The sequence below is a fragment of the Balaenoptera musculus genome, chromosome 1 (assembly GCF_009873245.2).
Source record: "Balaenoptera musculus isolate JJ_BM4_2016_0621 chromosome 1, mBalMus1.pri.v3, whole genome shotgun sequence".
In the NCBI taxonomy this organism is placed as follows: Eukaryota; Metazoa; Chordata; class Mammalia; order Artiodactyla; family Balaenopteridae; genus Balaenoptera; species Balaenoptera musculus.
This window is the reverse complement of record NC_045785.1, coordinates 36056653-36080306: the sequence shown is the minus strand read 5'-3', so window position 1 is coordinate 36080306 and position 23654 is coordinate 36056653. Positions and strand designations below refer to the sequence as shown.

Below are 23654 nucleotides of genomic sequence, written 5' to 3'. Positions count from 1 at the left end.
GAAGGCGCGGAGCCTTGTGGGTGTTGTAGTTCTCCTGGCCCGCCTCTCCGGTCGCTGGTCTTCCGGTTCACCCGCCAAGCGCCCTCAGAGACACCGACTCCCTGAAAATAACTACTCCAGTTTGAGCAGTTCCTATCCGCCTACACTGTTAAGCACTTCCCCTGCACTCTGTCAGCTGGGAGGTGATAGAGAATTAGGCATTGCATAATTTTTAAATTAGGTACCAAACTGCCTGGGTTTCAATATTGCGCTCTGCCCCTTACTAATTACTGAGGCTCTTAGTTACTCAACGTCTTTATGGCTGTTTCCTCATCTGCAGAATGGGGCTTGTAACAATAGTACTTTTAATAGGATTGCTGGGGCAAATTAATTTAGATATAAAACTTCATAAGGTAGTCCTTTGCATAGCACATGTACTGGAAGAATCCACTACTATCCTCACAGCAGTCTCAATCAAGCAAACACTGAGCACTTATTGTTCACCAGGTACTACAGAGTTTAGTCTTTGGAGTAAGAGCTGTCGCATTTTGCAGATGAGGAAACGGAGGCTCAAAGAGGCTAACTGCCTGTCTAATAAGATACAGCAAATCAGTGGCACCATCAGTATCAAACCCAGATCTGATTTCAGAAGCTGTTCTTTAGACCCCTCATTCTCCCGGGTCATATATGCTACATTCGATCATGGCAGCGGGGAGGAAGACACCTGGGTGCTATGTCGTAGGAGAAAAGGACAAAAAGTATGTGAAACATCTCCACATACCCCAGAAGTGAAAAATCAAGAGTAAGGTGAGAATGGGATGGAGGAGGGGTAAGGGAAAGGGGACAGAGTGACCTCAGGGGATGACATGAAAGGGGGGCTGATGCTGGCTGGTGTGGGAAGAGATTGAATGAGGATGAAGAATGGAGGACACAGAATTTGCGCAGAGGTTGGGAAAAGAACAGGAGAAAGAGTGAGACGATCGTGGGAGTAACCAGTTCTCCTAACACTTCCAAGGAGACTCATGGCTCAGGAGAACCCAGTCCTGCTCTTGCAATCTTACTGAAGAGATGGCTGGGGTGCCTGAGAGGCAGCCAGGGTGGAACTATGGCTGAGACAGAAAGGGAGGGAACCCTGCTAAGGGAGGAGAGCAACAGCAGGCCGGGAGCTGTCCTTGGTCCTGACCAAACCCTGACCATCACGTGCTGGTCAGGTACCATAGAGTTGGGGAGCTATGGGTTTGCAGACAACACTAGGGCCTGCCTTCCTCTTCCTCTGGGGTCCACTGTATCTCCTCCCCCACATGCTCAGCCCCGCTTTCTATACCTCTCCTCAACCAAGTGCAAGTCCGGGTGCCTTAATAACCCCCACACAAGAAATACACCCTGGAATTCAAAGCCATTCTCCATTTCTTCCCTCCCAACTGAGCCCAGCCTCACCTCACTGCCAGCTCAAGTCCCCAAGTCCTCTACCTCGGAAACCTCCCATTCCCTTCAGAAATGAAACTTCCTTCATGCAGCCTTCCTCACTGGTCCCATTCTCGCAGCTTAGTTAGCATGGTAGCTATGGACTAGATCAGCTTTTGTTCAGACAGAACAAGGCATGGCAGAATTAGGGGCCTAGTACTCAGCATTGTTGATTAAGTAAACGTATGCATGCATAAACGCTGGGACTAATTTAATGGGGGGGGGTTGCTGACACTACTGCAGTCCCCACTTACCCCAAGGGCATCTGCAGTATCTGGAATGGCTCCAGCCTAGGCAACTTGGCTATAGCAGTGCCCCTTCCACCCCAGGAGCGAGAGGTTGGCCCCACCACACCCTACCAAGGCCTGGGTCCAAGCATCCTCCCATCCTTCCCCCAGGTCTTCTGAGGTCGCCCAGTTAGGTGATGGTGGCAGTGGAAAGGAAGCAGAGACAGCAGTGCAGTGAAGGTTCAAGTTTACTCTTTGGGGATAGGAAGGGGTGAGGAAGAGGTGTGGGTGGGACGGGGGCGCCCCTCAGTAGTCAGCTGTGTAATCTGTGCCATGTAGCCCCCGGCACAGCAGTGTGAACTCTTTCACCATCTCCTTCACCCGCCTCTTGTTTACTCGCTCACTGAAGGAGAGAAGGGAGAGCAAGTTAGCACCATCCACCATGCCTCCTCTTCCCCCTGACCCAAGCCCAGGCCCTGCCAGCTCTGCTCACCGAAGGATCTGTTGGCTGAAGGTGTCCTTCTGTTCAGGGCTGAGGCGGGCAGAGGGAAAACCAGGTGACTGAAGTGCCTCCTTGATCCACACACTCAGGAGGCTGAAGCAGTGTTTGTTCAGAGCAAACAGGATGTCGGCAAAGCAGTCCATGAGGCTGCGGGAGGCCTGGCCCCCAATGGCCTGAGGGAGACAGGTTCTCAGCACACCAGGGCCTTGCCCCTTCTGCAGCAAGGGTGCCTAGCCACACCCACCCACTCCCAGACAGTTCCTCAGCCAAAGTGCATATGACAGGTGAGCGCTGCTTTTCAAGAGCCAGCTGATCCTCACAGAAACCCAACAACTTCCAGCCATTTACTTGACGGAGAAACAAGAGCTTAGGGAACCAAGGCTCAAGCTCCCCAGGAAGGCAGCTGCCCCAACAGTGAGGGCCACCCAACCCCCATCAAACCCCCCACACCTGCTCCATCTCACCTCCAGCACTGCTATGAGCAGCATACGGCCATCCTCCTGTACCACCTTTCCCACAGGTTCTACTTCCCCACACCGAGGCAGCAGCTCTGTCTACAGAGGATGGAGAGGCCCGTCAGCCCCAGCTCTTTCCCTCGTCCCCCTGGAGACAAGACCTGCATACCACACCTCTACCCTCTAGAGTCCTGGGCAGGGTGCGCTAGGTATAGGGGTGGTGGCGGGTTAGGGGTCAGCATGGGACTCACAAAGAAGCCACAGGAGGCCTTGACAGTAGGTGCTTCGGGGAACTTGAGGGCCAGCACAGCTGTGGGAGAGGCAGAGGCAGATTAGATGGGTCTCAAGGATCCTCCCGAAGGGGCCCCAGGCCCACCTGTGCACCTGGCCCCACTTACCACACTGGAACACAGCTTTGACGTCCAATCGTTCACACAGGAACAAATCTGGCTTGCGCTTCAGAGCCTGCAGGAGGTGGAGCTGGTAAGCCCAGCCCAGCCAACTCCAAGAACCATCCCCCCACTCACCTGCCACCCAGACCCCAAGTTCACACACCGCAAGTAGAGGCTGTCAACACCAGCCACCCAGCCGTCTCTGGGGGACCCAGACCCCTCCAGAGCTCAGTAGGTCAGGAGGGGAGCAGCCAAGGGATGCTACGTACATGTATGTGTACATGAACGCACAGGTATATGAGACAGGTTGGGAGTCATAATGCAAAAGTTTGGGTCCCAAGTCACCCCTGATCAAACACCTCACTCCCCACCTCCCACCATCAGGGCCAGACCTCCTGCAGGCTCCAGGTTGCCAGCAGTGACTTCACTCTGATTCACAGAGGCAGTTGAGGCCCCCTGGATTTGTTAACAGGGCAGCAGGAAGAAGAGATGGCAGCTGGACATGGAGCCCAGTCTAATAGCCCCCCTCCTACGTCCCGCCTGCATTCCTAGACACTCTCCAGCTTAGGAAGAGGAAAAGCAGGGCAGAAGCCTGGGAGCCACGGCCCCACCTTTCACCCAGGATATCCTGTGTCCAGGCCCTTCTCCTCTATACCCAGCCCAGGAGCCAGGGCTGCCATGTCAGGGGGAGTGGACGGAGTATAGGGGCAGAGAGCCCACCCCAAGTGGTACCAGGGCATGACTGGCACATCCTGAGGTCACAGGAGATGCTCTGCACAGCTCCCCCAGTCATCAAGCACTGCTGTTCCCCAGCAGCCCCCCAATGCGTGCCACATCGACCCCTAACCCTCCAGTCCTCACATACCTTCCACTCCCCCATGTTTACTCTTGTGCACACAGCCCCACATGCACCCTCACTTGAAACGCCCTACTTACCCTCTATCACACACCTCTATCACGTCCCTTGTACACACCACTCTACCACATTTGCTACACACCCTCACTACATATTCACATCCCACCCCACCACGTCCCCAAACCATGTCCACACGCCCACACCCTCGTCCCACCTGGTTTCCCAGCACGTGCACTCTCCCCACGCACAGGCACAAATACATAATCAAACGCCCTCACCCCAAAGATGCACCCTCATGGATACCTCCACACATGTCCACCCAGGCCCAGGACACACCACCCGTTCCCACTCCTCCTGCGCCCCCTCCACTAGACTGTTAAGTTCTAAGACAGTAAGAACAGTGCCTGCTTTTGCTCACGATTATATTCTCAGCACCTAGCAGACTACCAAGCACGTATTAAACACTCAAAAAATATTTGTGCAGTGATTAAGCAAAGAAACACACCATTTACCCCATCCATGGGAACCCCCAACTAACAGGAACTTCCTGACACATAGAAACCCCCATCATACTAACCCCACATTCCCACAGCCCGACACATATATCTTCTCAAACATACAACCCCTAACACAGACACACCACTGCCGTACATACGCCTAACCTCCATAACACACACTCCCACAGCCCAACACACACGCCTCCAACACGCATCAATATTCAAACTCCATCAATGCCTAACGCACAACACACAACACGCAACAATGCACAGGCCCACACTTCAACTACACGTTTATCCCAACACTCAACACAATACACGTACTACTTACGGCAGCCACGTGATTTCTGCTCCCTTCCCAAACCAAACTCAAAACATACAAGTAAGGTCTGACACACTTACACACCAGACGCATCTCACAATGAAGCCAGCACCCCACCTCCCAGCAGCAGCAGGATCTGTCTGCCAGCCCAGCGACAGCCAAGCTCTGGGCTCCACCGCAGCACATTCAGCTCGGCCCCTCCCTCGGAGCTCCTCCCAGCCTACCTCTCGAGAGCAGGCTGGGGGCACTGAGGCAGGCAGTTCCCGGCAGGAGCACGGGGACAGTGAACCCCAGGCCCTTCAACTCCGGTCCTGCCCCTGAACTCCTCGACCACCCCAGCCCCACAGGAGCTGCTGGGCACAGTTACCACCCCCTCCCTTCCCCACCCCCCAGGCCAGCCCAGCTCCCTCCCTTCGGGATCAGCCTCTCCCTGGTCTCTGTGGAGGACTGAGCTAGTTGAGGCAAAGGGGCACTAAAAGAGGATGTTGGGTTGTCAACTTCCACGGAAACAGATGAAGAAACTCTATTCAACTGAACAGAAAAAAAAAATTTGTCAACAGAAAGCTAAAAATAGGCTTAAATTGAATTTCAACATAAGAGAAAGAGAAAGAGAGAGAACAGAACGTGAATGAATAAAACTAAAACACACCTGTGCCAGGAGTTGCATAAATGAATCAACAATATCAGGATGATCCCTGGGCCCTAAAATATAATAAAGATGGAACTTAAGAAAAAATTATACAAACAGCAACTCAACCTCATATAGTTATGTGGGACTGAGAGCCTGCAGGGAGACAGCGTGGGGGCACATGAGCAGCAGGAAGCAAGATAAAGAAACAAAACATACAAAAACCATGAACTGGGAGAAGCCCAACAGAAAGAGACGGCAAAGTGAAGGACGGTCTGCCCCAGCTCCCTCCCGAGGGGCCTTCCACCTACTCCCCACTCCTCCTCAGGTCAGTCCCCAAGTGACCCTGCGATGCTCGAGCAACGCTGGCCACCACGTAGCTGGACAAACAGCCCCCAGACTCTTGCTGTGGCCTCTGGCACGCTGCAGTGGCCCTACACTGCTTCCTAGCACATACCTCCCCATCACTAGCCCTCAAAGAGGAGGGCAGGGCTGGTGGGAGGTCGGTCCTTGGTACTGCCTTTGGAGGCCTGGCTGAAGGCCCTGGAAAGGCCCGTGTATCATGGTCTGAGCAGGCGCCCCCTCCCTTCCACGGCCTTAGGGCTCTTGGTTTAGCCAAAGAAAGGAATCTGTTGGGTTCTCTTAAACCAAAAGACTCTTTCTTGGGTACTGCAGTGCCCCATATGCTGTGGGGATGGCCGGGCAAGCCACTGGCAAGGCCTAGGGGAGGGAACTGCATCATGAGGCCAAAAATGAGAGCCCCACCCACAAAGCCCCTCCACATGGACACAGACCCAGCAGAGAGCCAGGCTCAGGGCTGACCACCAGCTCCCACCATCTGGACGCACGAGGAAAGAGGGAAACCAGTCACCCCACGGTCTGGTGGGAGGGCAGAGCCCGAGGAAAGTATGGCAAGGCTGGGACAGCATAGCAGGTGAGGGGACCATCCTGTCCTGTAAGACAACCAACAAGCCCAACAGATAGGATGTTGGACACTACTCTGCTTCCAGTTCTGAGGACACCTGTGGCAAGGACGAGGCGTGTGCCTGGAGGTCCTGCCCGCCGCTCCACTCTCAGGAGGAGGTGCTGCAGGAACCCCTGCCTGAGACACCACTAAGCAGCTGTGTGATCTTGCGCAAGCCACAGACGCTCGGTTTCCCCGACTGTCAAGTTGATAATAATCTCTCCCTGGCTTCCTTCGGGCTGTGAGGAGCCATTGATAAAGCCCATCCCTTCCACATCTGTGCCCCAAGTTACTCAAGTCTTGGAAAATGAAGCCCAGTGTGCCCCATGCCTGGGTTGCCCTGCAGACGGCAGGTCTGGCGTTCAGCAGCCACCCTGCTAGAGGTGGGCCGGACAGTGAGGAAGAAAGGCTCCAAGGGCAAGGAGCCCTCGTCCTCCTTTCTTCAACAGCGTCTGGTGCCTACTCTATGCTAGCCTTGTTCTGACGGACGCAGAGGGAAGAGAGCCAAGCCTGCCCTTGAGGGGCTTAGTCCAGGGAGAGAGACAGACATGGGAGCTGCTTACTGAGTGTGATCACTGCTGTATCAGCAGTGCATGCCCAATGCAGTTTTGGCACAAGGTCAGAAGCACCCAGCTCTGCCTCAGAGGAGCTTCTGAGGACTGATGCATGGGTAAGGCGTGGAGGAGCAAGAGCTCACCCAGTAAAGGGCACAGGGCAATCCAGGCAGAGGAGCAAGGCATAGGGATTAAACGGGACACGGTGAGGAAAAATCAGGGTGGCTGAACCGCTGGAGCCATTCAGGAATGGACGTTGAGAAGTAGGCAGGAGCTATGTCACGTGGAGGGCAGTGGGACGATAACCCCACAGTGATGGGGAGCAAAAGAAGGGCTTTAAGCCAGGGAGCGAAAATGCTCAGATTTGTGTCTTATAAAAAATATTACAGCTGCATGGTGCAGAATGAATTGGAGAAGGGCAGATGTCAAGGAAACCAGTTAGAAGATTGCTGAGCTGATCCAGATGGCAACCTACACTGAAGCAGTGGCCGTGGAGGGTGGGGAGAAGTGGGCAGGCTGAAGGTCCACCACGACTTGTCCCCAGCTGGATACGAGGAGGGGGAGAGGTGGCGCTGAGGATGACCACATCCGGGTTTCTGGCTCAGGTTTCTCCCCACTTTGGAAACTACCCATGGCCCACCAGAGCAGAGGCCAGCGTCATGGGACCAGACACCAAGGACAGAAGCAGAGAGCACTCTAGCTCCAGCTGAGACTCCTGGTGAGCCTCAAACCTGTGACCACAAATCTAGGCAAAACTCAGGAGGCTGGAAGAACAACACTGTTTCCTTTCCGAGTGAGAAGCCTGGGTTAGGCAGCAGGGGAAGCCTGGAGACCCCTGCTCCCAACTTCTCTCAGGCAGAGGGTCGCAGTGAATGAATGGGGCGCTGGGACCACAGCCAAAGGATTTTGGCCTAGAAAGGAATAAGTCTCAATGTAGGGAAAGGACCAGCAATCACTGAGTACATCGTGTGCAAAAACCCCAAGCCAGGGGCCCAGAAGATGCTACTTTAATACCTGTAACAATCCTATCGAGTATCTGAAAATCTCCATCTCACAGATACGGGAATGAAGGCTCTGAAAAGGTAAGTGACTTGCCCAAGGTCACACAACTAGTTGGTGGTGATGAGCTTAGAATCTAAGTCTATCTGACTTCGAAGCCACGCTCTCTCCACTTTTCATTCTATCCCAAAGGAAATGGAGTCAGCCTGGTGCCCCAAGTCCCTCAGAGCTTCCAGCCCCATCTTCCCCCACATCCAGACTGGCCCTGAGTCCAGCAGGCCAGTAGAAGACATCATTCACTCTCTTGTCCACTTCAACCTAAGGTGTCAACTATCTGTAAGGTGACAACTGTGCTGTGCTTGATCCCGTTAGTTTCCCATCAAGTCCCAGGTGCAACTCAGGGGAGAGAAGGGAACAGAGTGGGCAGCTTTGGCTCCCCAGTTGGGGAAGCAGAGGCAGTGGCAGTGGCGGCAGCAGCAGAGACCCTGGTCAGGACCTACCTTGCTGGAAGAGGGTGAGTGTGATGGAGGTGACGAGCAGGAAGAGGGCCTCAATTGGGGGAAAGTGGGCAGGCTCATGAGCAAAGATGTGGACCAGCTACAACAAAGCAGGGAATGCTGGTCAGCTGAGGCCCTGGCCCACCAGGACAGGCCAACATCCCTGGGATGCAGGTGAGAACCCCTGCCAGAGAAGCCATCCACCCCACTCCACCCACCCGCCCAACCCCTGTGTCAGATCTCTGCCTGGGATGACATCTCAAACACCGCTGCATCCCCCAGAAGGCCCACCTGTCGAGTGAGGTCAAGAGCGGAGGCCTGAGGGATGGTGCTGTACATCCGACCCAGCATCTCACACAGCTGTGGCACCATGGGGGCAAAGTCATCCAGCAGCGTCTTAACTGACTTCTCGAAGATAGCGCACACCGCCTGGGAAGAAAGCAAAGGGGCCCTGGTCAGCAAGTCACCATTGACTGGAGCAGAACTGAGGCCCTGCACAGAGGAGGCCTAAAAATGGGCCCTTACCTACAAGCCCTGCCTGGCTCTGCGAACCAAGGAAGGTAGGCAAGTCTGACCCTCACCCTGGAAGGCAGGAGGCTAAAAGGCCCTTCTCAGAGGGGCTGAGGATGGAAATTTGTAACTTAGCTCTTGCTACTTACATCCTCACCATTGCCTCTCAGGGAGCAACAGTAGTGAGAAACTTCTGAACTGAACAGAACCAAGGCAGGTGTCTGATGCTGAAATGGATCCCTGTCACTCAGCCCCAGCATCAGTCCTTGGGTCGAGCACTTCTTGTGACGCTGGGGAGCTCTGAATGTCTTCCCCAGAGATTCCCTGTGTCTATGGGGCAGGATTCATCTCCTTTACTTCCTCCAGGTCATCTCAAGCCGAGGTGGGGCGGCAACACCTTCTTCCTGCTCCACCTCTGAGCAAAGTCACCACAGGGGCTGATGGCAAGGGTCAGGACTCACCTCCACCACCTGGGCATCATTCAGCCATTTGCTCAGCACCTTCTGGATAAGCTGGAAGACCTGCTGCAGTACCACCACCACCTGAAGACAAAGGAAGAAGTGAGGTGCCCCCACCACCACTCTCACCCACCCAAGAAGGACTACTCAGTAGCTGGAAGTAGGCCAGAAGTTTGAACCTATTACCCCAGACTGCACATTAAGGACTCAGTGCACGGGACCCTGGGGGCAGGAGTGCTTTGCTGAATTCCCATGAATGAAAGAGGATACCCTGAATTCTGGGGATCACCTTAGAGGAAGCCTCAAACTGCAAAGCAGGCATCTTACGAGTGCTTCAGAAGATAACCTTTTTAAAAAGTCACTCCCTATCTACTTCTGCTCAGTAAAAGTATTTTAGTGCCAAAGGCCTATGGGCTAGCCCCTGAAGAAGCAGAGATGCTGTCTCACCCAGATAGGCTTAGGGTAGAGAGCCCCAGGGGATGCGTAGATACGGGCAGCTCATGGTGGAGCAGAGAGCAGCCTGAGGTCCTGAGAGGTGAGGGAAGGCAGGATGATGACTACCATAGGAGAAGGGGCTCTGTGGGAGGGCAGTGGCCTCGGTTTGGTCTGGAGCCAAAAGGGTAACTGAAACTGGGGTGGGGAGTTGAGTATAGGGACCAGGATACTGTGGTTTCCTTTTCTCCAGGAGAAACCCTGGAGTGGATACTTGGAACAATGACCAAAGCAGTCCCTCACATCTGTACAGAGCTTTACGGTATGCAAAGTACTTTCAATCAAGACCACCCCTGCTGTCCAGCACAGTTCTAAGAGATGAGCACCAGATATCCTGATGTTCATAGTTCTGAATGGGAAGCTGAGGCTTGTCCCAGACCAAACAGCCTGTAAGTGGGCATCCCAATCCCTTTTGTGCCCGAGCTTACCACAGTACTTATCACACTGCTCTGTGACAATCTGTTTACATGTATTTCTTCTAGACTAGGAGCAACTCAAAGGCAAGAACCATTACATGTGGAGTGCCCGTAGGGGACAGCGAATGCTGAAGTAGAAGGCCTCACAGAGTTGGGGATTAAACAGGGGTCCATAATTACATCACTTTGGGATTGTAGCATAATGTCGGTGTCCCCCATGGGGAGAAGGAAACACTATAACACCATATAACACCACCCCAGTTGGGGGGGGGGGACAAAGACAACATCACCCACAGGACTGAGACAATGACATCACTTCCTACAGAGCAAGGGGCAATGGTAGGGTCATTCACAGGGTCAGAGGACCAAATGCATCATGCCCCATGGGGCCAGGGACACAATGACAATATTACCCGTAGACTTCAGGGGTGACTATGACATTCCCACAGGGGTGGGGGGCAGGCAATAGCAATGACAACATCACCCACAGGGTTGGGTCCCTGCGGCACTGGCAGCTTCCGGAGCTCAGAGCCTTCATGATCATCTTCATGATGACTGATGTCCAGCGTGGTGAAGAGGTTGGAGAGAAGCCCCAAGATGTGGACAATGGCCAGCTTGTTGGAGGGATTAGGCTACAGGGAGAAGAGAACCAAGCTCTGGGTCTCCCAGCCCTGACTGCCAGCTCAAGCCCCACCCCTCAGCAGTCACAGCCAACACGAAGGGAAGCCCCATAGTCCCACTGCTGCTCCCCAGCCGCACACACGCACACACGCACGCGTACACCAGCTCACTCACTATCTCCTCTGCCAGCTTCTCCAGCTGCTGGATATACGGCGAGATGAGCGAGTGCAGGTTTTTAAGGATCTCCTCCACTTGTAGGGCCGACAGCAGGAAGCCCAGTGCCTGCATCAGCCACATGCACTGGCTCGTCTGTGGGGCAGAACATCGAGGGTCAGTCCCAGACACACCTGGTTGTGGGTGGGAAGAATGAACCTCTTGGGGAAGGTTCCGAGAACAGAGAATAAGGCGCAAAGGCAGAAGATGGGATTTCTACAGCTCCCCACAATACCCCAAGGAGCCCCTTAGAAACTTTTGAACTCACCTTATGGATCTGTTTCATCAGCACATCCTGGGGAAAAAAAGAAGGAATACGGTGTCAGCACAGAGCAGAGTGTGCCCTGAGGCCCAGCTACACACCCAGGGCCCCCGCGTACCTGGGAGACAGCCACGATGTTGGCAGCATAGGGCGGCAGGTCATACTTGCATTCTCGGCAGATCTTCTTGAGGGTGGACACAGAAGAGATAGAGAGCTCGGGATTGCCTAGGGCATGCAGTACTAGGGGTAGAACGCTGTTGATCATGACAGGGTGGTCAGCCAGCCATTCAGACAGAGCTCCTGGGGGAAGAAGGGAGAAGGCAAGACATCTGAGGCAGGCCAGGCTGGCTGTGTACCATGTCCCTGTGAGGCAGGCAGAGCTCCTGGCAGTGTGGAGTTGCAGCCCCTGTACGGAGCGCTGCTCATTCAGAGGACTGAATGGGCAAACATGCACGCACATGCTTAAACATGAGCCTTACACCTGAGAAGCAGGAAGGAGTTATGCAGTAGAGGCCCAGCGCTGCTATTTCAGTGACAGTGAACTAGCCTCACTGAATTGCAGCTCAGTGCACTGCAGCAAGGACCCCTAGACCTGCCAGGACAGTCAGTTGGCTGCAGTTCTGATTGTGTGTGTGGGCATGTATGTCTCCCACTTTGGATAGGGCCCAGCAGGCTGGCTGTGGCTGGGGATGTGTGCCTTGGCTCTGGGAATGTGCTCATGGGTGTGTGCCAGGTCTCACCGATGGTGAACATGACAGTGTCCGCCAGCTGCACGTTGCTGATGCTGATCCGTGGGATGAGGCCAATGAGCCCGGGCACCACATCAGAATAGTTGACATCGATGGTCTCCGCGATGGATTGGAAGCCATAGAGCAGGGCCTCTGTGTGCTGGGAAAAGAGGATGCCACTGGCTTGGCTGAGGAGGAGGGTGCGACAGGTCTGGGAGGGCTGAGGGAATCAGGCTGGGGAGGTACCTGCCAGGAGTAGGGCTCCTCTGAGCTGGTAAGCAAACGGCCCAGCTTGTCATAGAGGTTGCTGAGCAGCTCGGCCCCCAGCATCTCATAGACATACATGAGCGTGTCTGAGATGTCCACCCTGAGAAGCAGATAAAGGTCTTATGCACCGCCTGGATGCTTCCCCCAAGCCCAGGAGCCCACCCCAGTTCCCTCAGAGCCCTGCCAAAGTGCCTATAGAGAAAGGAGGCCCAGGATTCAGGGCCTGGCCTTGGGCCCCTCCCCTCGTTGCCTTCATTATTTCAGGACTCCCTTTAGAGCTAGGATTGGCCTGCTACCATCACCTGTAAATTCGGAACTGCTCCTTCTCATCTGAGGACCAGAATCCATATTCTTCATCAGAAGGGAACTGGGCCTTGTGCAGAAGCACATCTACCAGCTGGAAGTAGACTGGCCGGTATACCTGCTGGTACACAGCCTGCTTCTCTGCCTCAAAGGACAGAATGTCATCCTGAGAGAGCCAGGGAGGAGAGTTAGCCACAGAAGCCCCTGATCCACCTTCTTCCATCACGGCCCAGTCCTACTGAAGGTCACATGACACACCTGCAGCGTGTACCAGAAGGTGAGGGTCAGGGAGCTGGTGGTCTCATTGACAGGGAAGTGGCCAGGGATGCCCGTGCAGAACATGATCATGTTGACAAGGGCCAGAAAGCTCTGCCAGTGCTCCACTTGGTCCAGCAAGGCCCTGGCAGGGAGGAGACATGGGGAGGTCATTCCACCTCCCCCACTTCTTAGAGGGCCCTACTATCCCACCCCCAGCTGCTCCTCTCCTCACCGGGAGTGGTTCTCGCCCAGGGCCACAGCAATGCGACAGATGCCATGGGAGGTCTCCATGTCCCCATTCTGCACTGCCTGTCGCAGTTGATCCTGCAGTCCCAGTACCAGCGGGATGAGTTTCAGGAGTGTGTTCACATACCTGGAGGCATGAGGTGAGGAGACCCATCATAGCTGTCTGCCCATCCCCCACCAGCTTTGAGAGAAAGGCACAATTTCCCTGTCGTCCATCAAAGCCCCCCTTCCTTCCCACATCAAACCCAAAGCGAAAAAGAGGTCAGGGCCTACACGGCAGGTTTGATGCTGCCCAATTTGAGAAGAACCTTAGGTCAGAGACTTCCAGAAGAATTCTGGGAAGGAAGTACGAGAAGGTAAGTGTTATGGGTGGACTTGTGTCCTCCAGTTAGACTCAGAGTTGATGCTGAAATGGGTTAAGACTTTTGGGGAGGTTGGAATGAGGTGAATGCGTTTTGCATGTGGGAAGGACAAATTTTGGGGGACCAGAGAACAGACTGTTATGGATTGAATTGTGTCCCCCCAGAAAAGATGTGTTAAAGCCCTAACCTCCAGTACCTCAGAATGTGACCTGATTTGGAAATAGGGTCATTGTAGATTAGAACACAGAGTAGGGGGTGGCCCTAATACAATATGACTGGTGTTCTTAAAAGAAGACATTCATGTGAAGACAGAGACCTACGGGGAGAATGACATGTGATGATAAAGGCAGAGGCTGGAATTATGCAGCTGTAAGCCGAGCGAAACACCAAAGATTGCCAGCAAAGCACCAGAAGCTAGGAGGTGGCAAGGAAGGATTCTCCCACAGGTTTCAGATGGAGCTGACACCTTGATTTCAGACCTCTAGCCTCCACAACTGTGAGACAATAAATTTCTGTTGTGTGTGCCAGTGTGTGGCACTTTATTATGGCAGCTCTAGGAAACTAATACAGTCAGTGTCAGGGGAGACTGAACAAGGATGGCAGACAGAAGAGGTAACACAGGCTGAGGAGTCCTGTTAAAGACTTTAGAGGGCAGCAACGGCTCCTGAGAGCATCAACCTCCACCTTCCACTCCACCCCCTACCACCAAATCCTAACTCCTAAGGACTCTGGTGGCAGTAAGGAAGGGAGAGAAGCAGATGATGAACTCAGAGGGAGCTTAGAGGCAAAATAGGGATATGAGGATGGGGAAGAGTCAAGAACAACTCTCATTGCTGGAGGTATTTACTGAGACCTGGAGGAACGGGTAGAGGGGGACAGTAATAAATTTAATGGGAGGCCAGAAGGTGGTAAGTTCAATGTTAGGCATGTTGAATCAGAGGTACCTGGTGAGATAGGCAGGTAGAAGTGTCCAGAGAGTTGGAGATAAAAACCTGAAGCCCGATGGAGAGGTCAGAGAAAGAGACATAGATTTTGGAAACATCAGCAAACGGCAATGGGAGTAGATGAGAACTGCCCAAGAAGAAAGTGTTGAATGAGAGAAAAGAGCACAACGATGCCTAAAGAAGGAGCAGAGGAAGCAGAGTATACAAAGGAGGCTGAGAGAAGGCTAGCTCCATTCCCAGAAACCTGCTTTGTGGAGATGAGACTAAGCAGAGAAGTGATACTCTCGAGGGGGGGGATCCCTCTGCTGTCAATCATAGAGTCACCATAGCAATCTATGGAGGGCAGCGGTTACTGAGGGTCCAGAAGGAGTTCTCTCTGGACTTGCCCCAAGCAGGGTGCTAGGAGGTAGCCCCATAACCTTAGGTGGAGGATGAGAAGGACAAGAGGCAACCAGTCCAGGATGTTGGCCTTCTCCACATCCTGGTTCTGGTGGGACAAGACGTCCATACCAGGATACCCGCAGCCCAGAGACAGCTCCAGAGGGTGCTGCCTGGAGACAGTGGGGATAGCTTCGGTCTCATGGCCCTGACACGGGCTGCACCACAAGACAATGGGCACCTTCAGACCAGACTCTGGCACAATGAGTAGGGGCAGGGCCAAGGCCATGGCCCGCAAACTCCCCAGTAGCTGAGACAGGGGCAGGAGGTAGTGCCCTACCCTCACAGCATCCCCACTGTATTCCAAGGTTCTCTCACACCTTCAAAATTCATGTGCACGGTAGGTACTCAACGAAAGTTCTTAATTTGTCTCATCTATACCTCATAATAGGGTAAATCAAAGAGTATAGCCCAGTAGAGCTCAGAATATTACTCAAGGTCACAGAACAAATTAGAGACAGATTCCAGGCTAAGACAGCTCCTTACACAGCTATAGATCTGCTTCTGTTTCAAGGCCCAACCTGAATTTCCCCAAAGGATCTATGCAGATCTCAGCCCATATCTCAAGTTCTAACTGATGGGAGCTCCCAAGAGCCTGTCTAATTCACCTTCTTTCCCTTCCCCAGCCCCCAGTGAAAAGCTTTTCCAGGATTAACAACAAATCTCTGGAAAAAAAATTTTTTTTTCAAAGGAGAGAGCGCCAGGCAAGCAGCAGCAGCTGTGGAGGGGTGGGAAAATGGTGACTTGAGTGCAAACTCAGCCAAGGAGAGAGCTGACGTCAGGACACCTGGGGAGGTAGTGGCTGGATGACCCAGAAGTCAAAGCCACTAAAGGTGACTTTCTCAAGCCAAAGCTAGGAAACAGACTAGACAGAGCAAGGCCCGACACTGACTCCAGGCTGGATGCGGCCCACCCATGGGGTGAAACTCTTGCATAGATTTCCTACCACCTGGGCACCTGTGCCTGAGACCTGTGAGCAGACACGGGCCTGAGGCCTTGAGGCTTCTAGGTTTGGGGGAGGGAGATAGAGAGGATGTCTTTAAGCACCATGGCTGAGCCTGGGTTCAAAAGGCCTGGCTCCTGTTGGTCAGCTCGAGCTGCCAGGGCAGGGCTGCTGGGACTCCTTGACTGCCACTCACACTGAGCTCAGCCCAGACCTGCAATTAGAGCTCTGGGAGCAGAGTTGAGAAAATGGGGAGAGTTGCTAAGCAACCAAGGGGGCTGCAGCCAATGGGCGCTCAGGAGGCTATAGGTTCCCTCACTGGCTCCTTGCTCGCTCATTCGTTCAGAGGAGAAGAGGCATCAATTACCTGCCAAAGCCCTCGGGACTGGCAGACTGGCTAGCCGGGTAAACCTGGGTGTATCCAAGGACACCCCACATCACCCACGCACTGGCCCTGCCAATTCCCCTCAGCCACCAACTGTCTGAGTCCAGCCAGCCAAGAAAGGCCTTGACCTGGGACTTGGTACCCACCTGAAGTTGGAAAACCTGAGAAGCCATGGGAAAGGGCTCGTACTAACTGCCAATGCGGTAATGATACCAAATACTAGTGACTGCCGTTTATGGAGTATCCAGGAACCATGCTAAACCTTTCACAGACATTCTCTTATTTAATCGTCATACCAAAATATTCTCCACAGAATACCAGGGGCAGGCCCTGGGCACATTATCCTACTTAAACTCTGTAATATGATCACACCCATTTTACTGATGATAGAAATTGAGGCTTAAAAGTGGTTTGCCCAAGGTCTCAGATCTAGGAAGCAAACCCTCTGGGATTCAAACTCAGACTGATGACAAGGCTAGAGCTATCAACCACTTCCCCAGGCCATCTCTTTCAGTGGTATCGTCCCCTCTGGTTCTACCAAGCATTCCCAAAGCCTTTTCTCTGAAATGTGTGTGAAGTGTCAGGCCTCCAGTCTTGCCCTGGCCAATCCAACTTATACCAAAAATCCCATCATGCCATTTTCTCTGCTTACAATCCTTTAATAGCTTTACATCATCCTCAGGATGAAGACCAAAATCTTAAGCCTGGCCAACAAGGTCTTGCATGATCTGGGCCTGGATCTCCTACCACTGGCCCTTATACTCTGCTGTCTAATCACACCCACTCACCAGGCTCTCTCACACCCTTCCCTTGCTTGGGCTCTTCTATCTGTCTGGAAGGTCCTCCTCATATCCATCACCTCCATCTGGCTAACTCTTACACAGCCTTCAAAGCACAGCTCTATTGTCACTTTCTCTGGGAAGCCCTTAATAACCCTCAGACTGGGTTAAATGCCTCCTCTGGGTTCTGACAGCCACCAGCTCCCTCCATTAGAGCGCTCATCACATAGGCTCTACTTGCCCACCCAAGTGTCTACTAGATTGTGAGCCCCTATCCTGCAGAAATCAACCCATCTTTAGGCTCCCTGTGCTCAGCCCAGGGCCCCACACGTAAACAGACGCTCAAGCAACACTTGCTGAAGAAGCATCTCATTACACTCACCTTGTTTCGGGTCCTTGAATGTACAGCGGTGCTGCCCACCACAGGCCTTTGCACCTGCTGTAGCTCCCGAAGCCTGGAACACTCCCTCCACTTCCAACCTCCCCCTCCCCCACCCCCGTCCCTCACCACTCAGGCAACTCTTACTTTTCAACCGTTCAAAAAATAATGAATGCTACCAAGTGCTGCCAGGTACAGTGTGACAAAATAAAATGACAGAGTAACTGTCCTCACAATGCTGAGAGACTAATGGGGAGACATACATTAATTTATAATGAAACTGTGTTACGGGCTAAGAAGGAAACACACTGGGAGCTCTAAGATAAAATAATAGAGACCAAACTGAGTCTTAAAAATCATGAGGACTTCCTTAAGGAAGTGAAGTTTCAGCTGAAGCAGCAGTGATGTGACAAGTACATGTGATGGTTCAGAGGCTAGGGGGAGCCTGGGACACTCACAGAACTGAAGAGATTGTGTGAGAGTGAAGAAAGCAGGGAGCACGGCACGAGACAAGGCTGGGGACGCCATGTTGTGCAGTGCCCCTGTGAATCACATCGAGGATTCTGAACTTTATCCTAAGAGCAGTGAGGACCTACTGGAGATTTCTGAGCAGAAAGGAAAGATTAGATCCTCATTTTTAAAGGATTGCTCTGGGTACTGGGTGGGCAATGAAGGGTATAAGTGTGAAAACCAGGGGACTGGTGAGGAAGCCCCTCAGTATTCTGGGGAGAGGGATGAGGACAGCTTACACCAGGGTGGTGGTAGTGGAAATGGAAAAAACAGATACACAATATAGTCAGAAGCAGAACACCAGGACTTTGTGACTGCATGTTTGAGAGAAAGAGAAGGGAGAGTCAAACATTTTCATTGAATAATTCATTACATGGTTAGTTGTCTAATGTCTGTCTCCCTCTCTGAACCATAAGGACAGGAACCATGTCTTGTTTGATTCCAGCATAGGACCTATTTCTAGCATAGGACCAGGCATGCAGTAGGCACTCAATTAGTGTTTACTGAACAAATGGATGGATGGATGCATGGCTGGCCAAGCAGGCTGTCCACCTCCGGAAGGTGAGGACTGGCTCACCTCTGGGCATCAGGCTGCGAGATGGCATTGACGATGGCCTCCACGCTGCTGTCGAAGAGCTCCGAGTCCTGCAGAGCAGCGAAGGCAGCCTGAATGAGTGCCTCACAGTCCTGCAGGGGCACCTCCAGCTGCACCCAGCTGGAAAAGCACTTGAGCACCTTCTGACGCACACAGCTGGGTGAGCTGGGCTGCTGCAGCAGCTGCTCCAGCAGCGGGAAGACAGCCCCGCACTCCACTGCCAGGCTGGCCCGCACCAGGCTTTTGCGATACTGGGGCAGGCGGCTGGTCTGGAACTCCTCGGGCAGCACTGTCAGCAGCTCTAGCAGGGCCAGGCAGCGGCCCTGGCCATCCACCGGTGAGTCCTCAGCCTGGAAGAGCCGCACCATATCTGCCACAGCACACGGCCAAGCGTCAGGCATCATGCTGAGAGCCAGCGAGGCCAGTGCCACGCACAGCCGAGTCAGCACAATCTTGGAGCCACTGGCAAAGCGGGTGATCTGGGTGAAGAGCTGTGCCTTTAGACTCTCATACTGGTCAGTGGGGATGTCACTCCAGTAGCGAGAGATCTTGATGTGCAGGGCACTGGCCCCAAAGTACTGGATCTCAGGCACCTTGTTGGGCTGCAGGAGCTGCCAGCTGAAGTGCCAGGCCTGTGGGGAGACCTGGGCCTGCATCAGCCACTTCTGAGCCAGGTTCTTGTTCTCAATGTTGGGGTCGTAGTAGAGCTGGTGCAGCGCCTGCAGGACAACACAGGACTGAGCAGGTGCTGGCTACTCTGGATCCTGCCAGAGCCCAGAACAGAGGGCAGGACTTGGTCCTGCAAGACTGCTCTCTCTTTCTGACTGGGGGGCTGAGCGGGAAGGGAGAGCTCAGGGCTCTGCAGTGTTTCCTGGGCCTGGAGTGCTGCCGGTAACTTGAGTGCCTGAACTTTGCCCATGCTCTACCATAATCTCTTCTCCTTATAGCAAAACATTATGGGTTCAGAAAATGAACTTCCATAGGAAAGCAGCAAAAGAGGAGGCCGAGTTCCCCAAAGGGAAGCACCTGAAGTAAAGGGCAAGGCCCAGGTGGAAGGAATGGCTCCATAGGGAAGAAGCTAAACCTGAGAAGAGTATGAAACAGCCTGAGGGGCCCCCCCAACCCTCCCAGGCACAGCTGCTCTCATCTACTCCAACAGCTCCATTTAGCTCCCCCAGGATCATCCCTAGGTCACTCCAGATGCTGGCACCAAAGCCATTGTGAAATCTGAGCAGGACTAAGACTTTGCCAGGCAGCCCTAGGGCAGAGACAAACTGGAGAGGAGGGTGAGAACACTCCTCAGAGAGCACATGAGAGGGTCCAAAAAGCTGGTCCAGAGAAGTCTTGGCCTGCAGCCCTGGCAAACACCTAGCCTGGAGCTTTCAACTAGCCAAGTCCCCAGGGTCCCAATTCCATTAGGACTTCACACAGTAAGAAAACAGTGGTTTATCTCCCTGGTAGCACATGGAACAGTACGCCACCATGCCAACGCTGCCCGGCCCCAGGGGGTGGAAGAGTGAGGCTAGGACTCTCACCCCCTAAGCAGGCTCCATCCAAGTAGACTTAGCCCTGTCTGTATCCCTGACAGCCAGTTATGGCCACTGTCCCTTGTTTGGACCCTCAGGGATGCTGCGGCAGGCAGAGAACAGAAGCAGAGAGACACATCCTCACTACTGAGTATGGTAAACGGGGCTCAAGAATAACAAACGAACATCTGCAACCATTCTCTGCTTTCCAGCAAGGTAGCCCCATCTCCCCATTCATCATAGGGAAAATGCATTTCTGCGTTCCAGGCCTCTGGGGGCAGAACCCAGAAAAGAAACAGAGAAGCAGTTCAGAAAAGACGGACTGGGCAGTGGGGGAACCTGGGAGTGCCATGGCAGGAAGCCATGTGGGCAGGTGAGTAGGGAGGAACTCTGAAGCTGCCAGCAGGACCAGGCTCCTTGGACCCAGCACAAAACAAAGGGGGCCAACCCTACTCCTGCCTGCCCAGGAGTGGTCTGGCCTCGATCCAATAAAGGAAGGACCCATCTCCAAGGAAGAGTGAAAACATAACCCAGATTGTTTTAGTTCCAGATTATTTTCTGAGCCCTTGGCTCAACAAAACAGGTCCAGTATGGCTCAATATCACTATGGTTTCTGGAGACAGAGCTGCAGGTCTCCCGGGTCCTCGGTTTCTTACTGCACTGCTCATGCAGTTCCCGTGGAGCTGGAGAATAGCCAGTCTGGCTGGAGGTCTAAACCGTCAGCACCCTGGAAGGACCACCCCAAGACCCTAGAATATCCACAGAGGACCCATGTCTAAGGAAAGCCAAAAATAGCCTATTAAGACACCATTACATTGCTGTCCTGCCTGCCCAGAGAGACAGCAAATGCCAGGTGCTCTGGAGGCACCATCCCAACGGGCACCCAGCCCAAGCCTGGGCTCTGGCATTAGTGTCAGTCCCCAGAACTTCTGCTCTGTCACTGGAGTGCCCACCCCAGGGCCCTCATACCTTCTCCACGTTCTCCACAGTGAAGTCCAAGGCTGGTGCTGCTCCAGCCCCTGCAGCCCCGGGCTGCTCCTCCCGCCGCTCCATCTTTGCTCCCTCCCCAGCAGGGAGGTGGACCGTGACCTGTCTCCTGCCCCAGCCTCTTGGCTGCTGGCCCCCTGCTAGACTCCGGCTTCGGTGCCCAGGGAGTGGTGGGGTGACAGGGGGCCCAGGGCGAGCATGGCTGCCGAGGCCTCCCCACCTCGTTTGGCGGGGGGGCTTGCCAGAGGCCAAAAGGGATGCTCTTAGGAGGAGACCCACTGAGGGGGACTCCTAGGAGGAAGCCGTCAGTGAGGAGTTCGCAGGCAGGGGTCCTGGTGGTAGGTCAGGGCTCTGTCCCCAGAAGCTATGAGGACGGAGTCATAGGGGAGGGAGGCCTGAGGGAAACCAAGGTCCTGGCCCGTGAGGGGTCACAGGGTCGATGGCCTGTACCCACAACACCCTCTTATGAGTGAGCTCTCGGGTCCTAGGAAGAGGTCACGGGTGTGGGAGGCTACGGGGGAAGAGAGCCCTTCGCGGGTTACGGAGGCGTCCAACGAAGCGCAGGGGGTACAGCTTCGCAAGTCTGGGGCGAAGAGTCCGTGGAGTTAAGGGGCTGTGGCAGGTCCCCACCGCTCGGCCTGGCCCGCGCTCTTCTCACCGCCCGGCTCCGGCCCCTCTACCGCCGCTGCCTCCGCCCCACTGACTGACAAGCGAGCTGGCCCGGCCGGGACGGGGCGGGGACCTCAGAGAGGCGCGGGCTGCCCCGAGCGCCTGTCCCCGGCACCGCCGACTCAGAGGCCGTTCCCCCACATCCCGCGCCTGCCCTGGCACGACCCGGCACGGCACAGCCGAGCACGGCCCAGCGGAAAAGCGCGGAAACTCTTTCCGGGTCCTCGTTCCTGTCCTCGCTCCAGCCCGCGTGCTCCCGAGCAGGCGGCGGAGCGGCGCGCCGCTCGAGGCCCCCGCCGAGCCAAGGCCCCCGCCGCTGCGCACCCTGGGAAATGTAGTCCGGATTGCGCCCAGCAGGAGGGCGGCGCCTTGCGGCGGAGGCGGGGAGCACGTGGGCTCGGGACCCGCTGAGCCCCGCCAGCCCCAGGCCTACCGCGGCCAACAGGCACTCCAGGTCCGACCGGCGGGAGGCGCTGCGGGACAGCTTCATAGGAGGACGTGACTCAAGGGGCCGGTGGGTGGAGCTGGGAACCCAGGCTGGAGGATAAGGTACATGTTGGTGGGGGTGGGGCGTGGGGGGCGGGGGGGCAGAGGTCACTCCGGTGCTTCGCTGGCGGCCCGACCTGGGGCCCAGGAAAGGGGCCGTCTGGGAAGGCGTCCGCACTACCCTGAGAAGAAAGGGGGCTTGGCGCGCCTCAGGAATAAAAAAGGATGGCTCTCGGGGCCACCCAGTGAGCAACTGGGAAACCACATACCATGGACAGTGCTTGGAGAATTTCATCGGGTTCTTGAGAGCAATGTTCCTTTATGAGTAATTAAAATAAGAATAGCTCACATTTAAGTGCTAGGAACAGTACTTTACATACCTTAGGTCCAATTCTTCTTTTTTAAATTTATTTATTTATATGTATTTTTTGGCTGCGTTGGGTCTTCGTTGCTGTGCGTGGGTTTTCTCTAGTTGCAGCGAGCGGGGGCCCCTCTTCATTGCGGTGCGCGAGCTTCTCATTGCAGCGGTTTCTCTTGTTGAGGAGCACTGGCTCTAGGTGCGCGGGCTTCAGTAGTTGTGGCACGCGGCCTCAGTAGTGGCTCGCAGGCTCTAGAGCGCAGGCTCAGTAGTTGTGGCGCACCGGCTTAGTTGCTCCATGGCATGTGGGCTCTTCCCAGACCAGGGATCGAACCCGTGTCCCCCTGCATTGGCAGGCAGATTCTTAACCACTGCGCCATCAAGGAAGTGCCCCTTAGGTCCAATTCTGTCAACAACTCTGTGGTGGGTATTTTCATTCACCATTTTCAGATGAGGAAGCTGAAGTTGGGGAAAGTTGAGCTTATCTTGTCCCTGAGCACACAGCCAGGGTAGCAGAGATCAGCCACAGATCTGGTTGGCCGCAGACCCCAGTAGTCTCTACCCCTTACCCCTCCACCTCACCTTTTATTAACACTTGCCAGCTATCCCAGCAGGGAAAAAAAAAATCAAAAGGGAAAAGACCTCTGTACTCTGTGTTCAGTGGAGGAAGCTGGCATTGGCTATAGCCGCTGAGGCCTGAGAAGGTGGATGAAGGCTTCCCTGAGGAGGAGAAACTTGATCTGAGCTTGAAGAACAGCGAGAGACTGGGGAGGAGGGAGCTTGATTATCTGGTAAGCAGAGCCCAGTGGGAATCTAGTCATTCAACAAATCTTTATAAAGAAAATGTTTGAGGGCTTCCCTGGTGGTGCAGTGGTTAAGAATCCACCTGTCAGTGCAGGGGACACGGGTTCGGGCCCTGGTCCGGGAAGATCCCACATGCCGCGGAGCAACTAAACCCGTGCACCACAACTACCGAGCCTGCGCTCTAGAGCCCACGAGCCACAACTACTGAGCCCGCACACCTAGAGCCCGTGCTCCACAGCAAGAGAAGCCACCGCAGTGAGAAGCCCGCCCACCGCAACAAAGAGTAGCCCTGTTCGCCGCAACTAGAGAAAGCTCATGCTTAGTAACGAAGACCCAATGCAGCCAAAAATAAATAAATAAATAAATAAATTTAAATAAA

At 54.2% G+C, this 23654-nt stretch overlaps 1 protein-coding gene across 1 annotated transcript; it reads right to left on the bottom strand.

Moving 5' to 3' along the window:
- Positions 1-1900: 1900 nt before the first annotated feature.
- IPO13 (importin 13) lies at positions 1901-21752 on the bottom strand. The gene is made up of 20 exons (XM_036873326.1): positions 20941-21752; positions 18428-19164; positions 13097-13237; positions 12865-13006; positions 12606-12772; positions 12283-12403; positions 12049-12196; positions 11427-11608; positions 11315-11341; positions 11008-11142; positions 10701-10844; positions 9308-9388; positions 8628-8765; positions 8340-8436; positions 5344-5396; positions 3026-3092; positions 2879-2937; positions 2637-2726; positions 2164-2345; positions 1901-2073 (listed from the first exon to the last, which is right to left on the bottom strand). Exons 1-20 carry the CDS (start codon positions 21022-21024, stop codon positions 1977-1979), a joined length of 2892 nt encoding a protein of 963 aa, XP_036729221.1. The 5' UTR covers positions 21025-21752; the 3' UTR covers positions 1901-1976.
- Positions 21753-23654: the final 1902 nt, after the last annotated feature.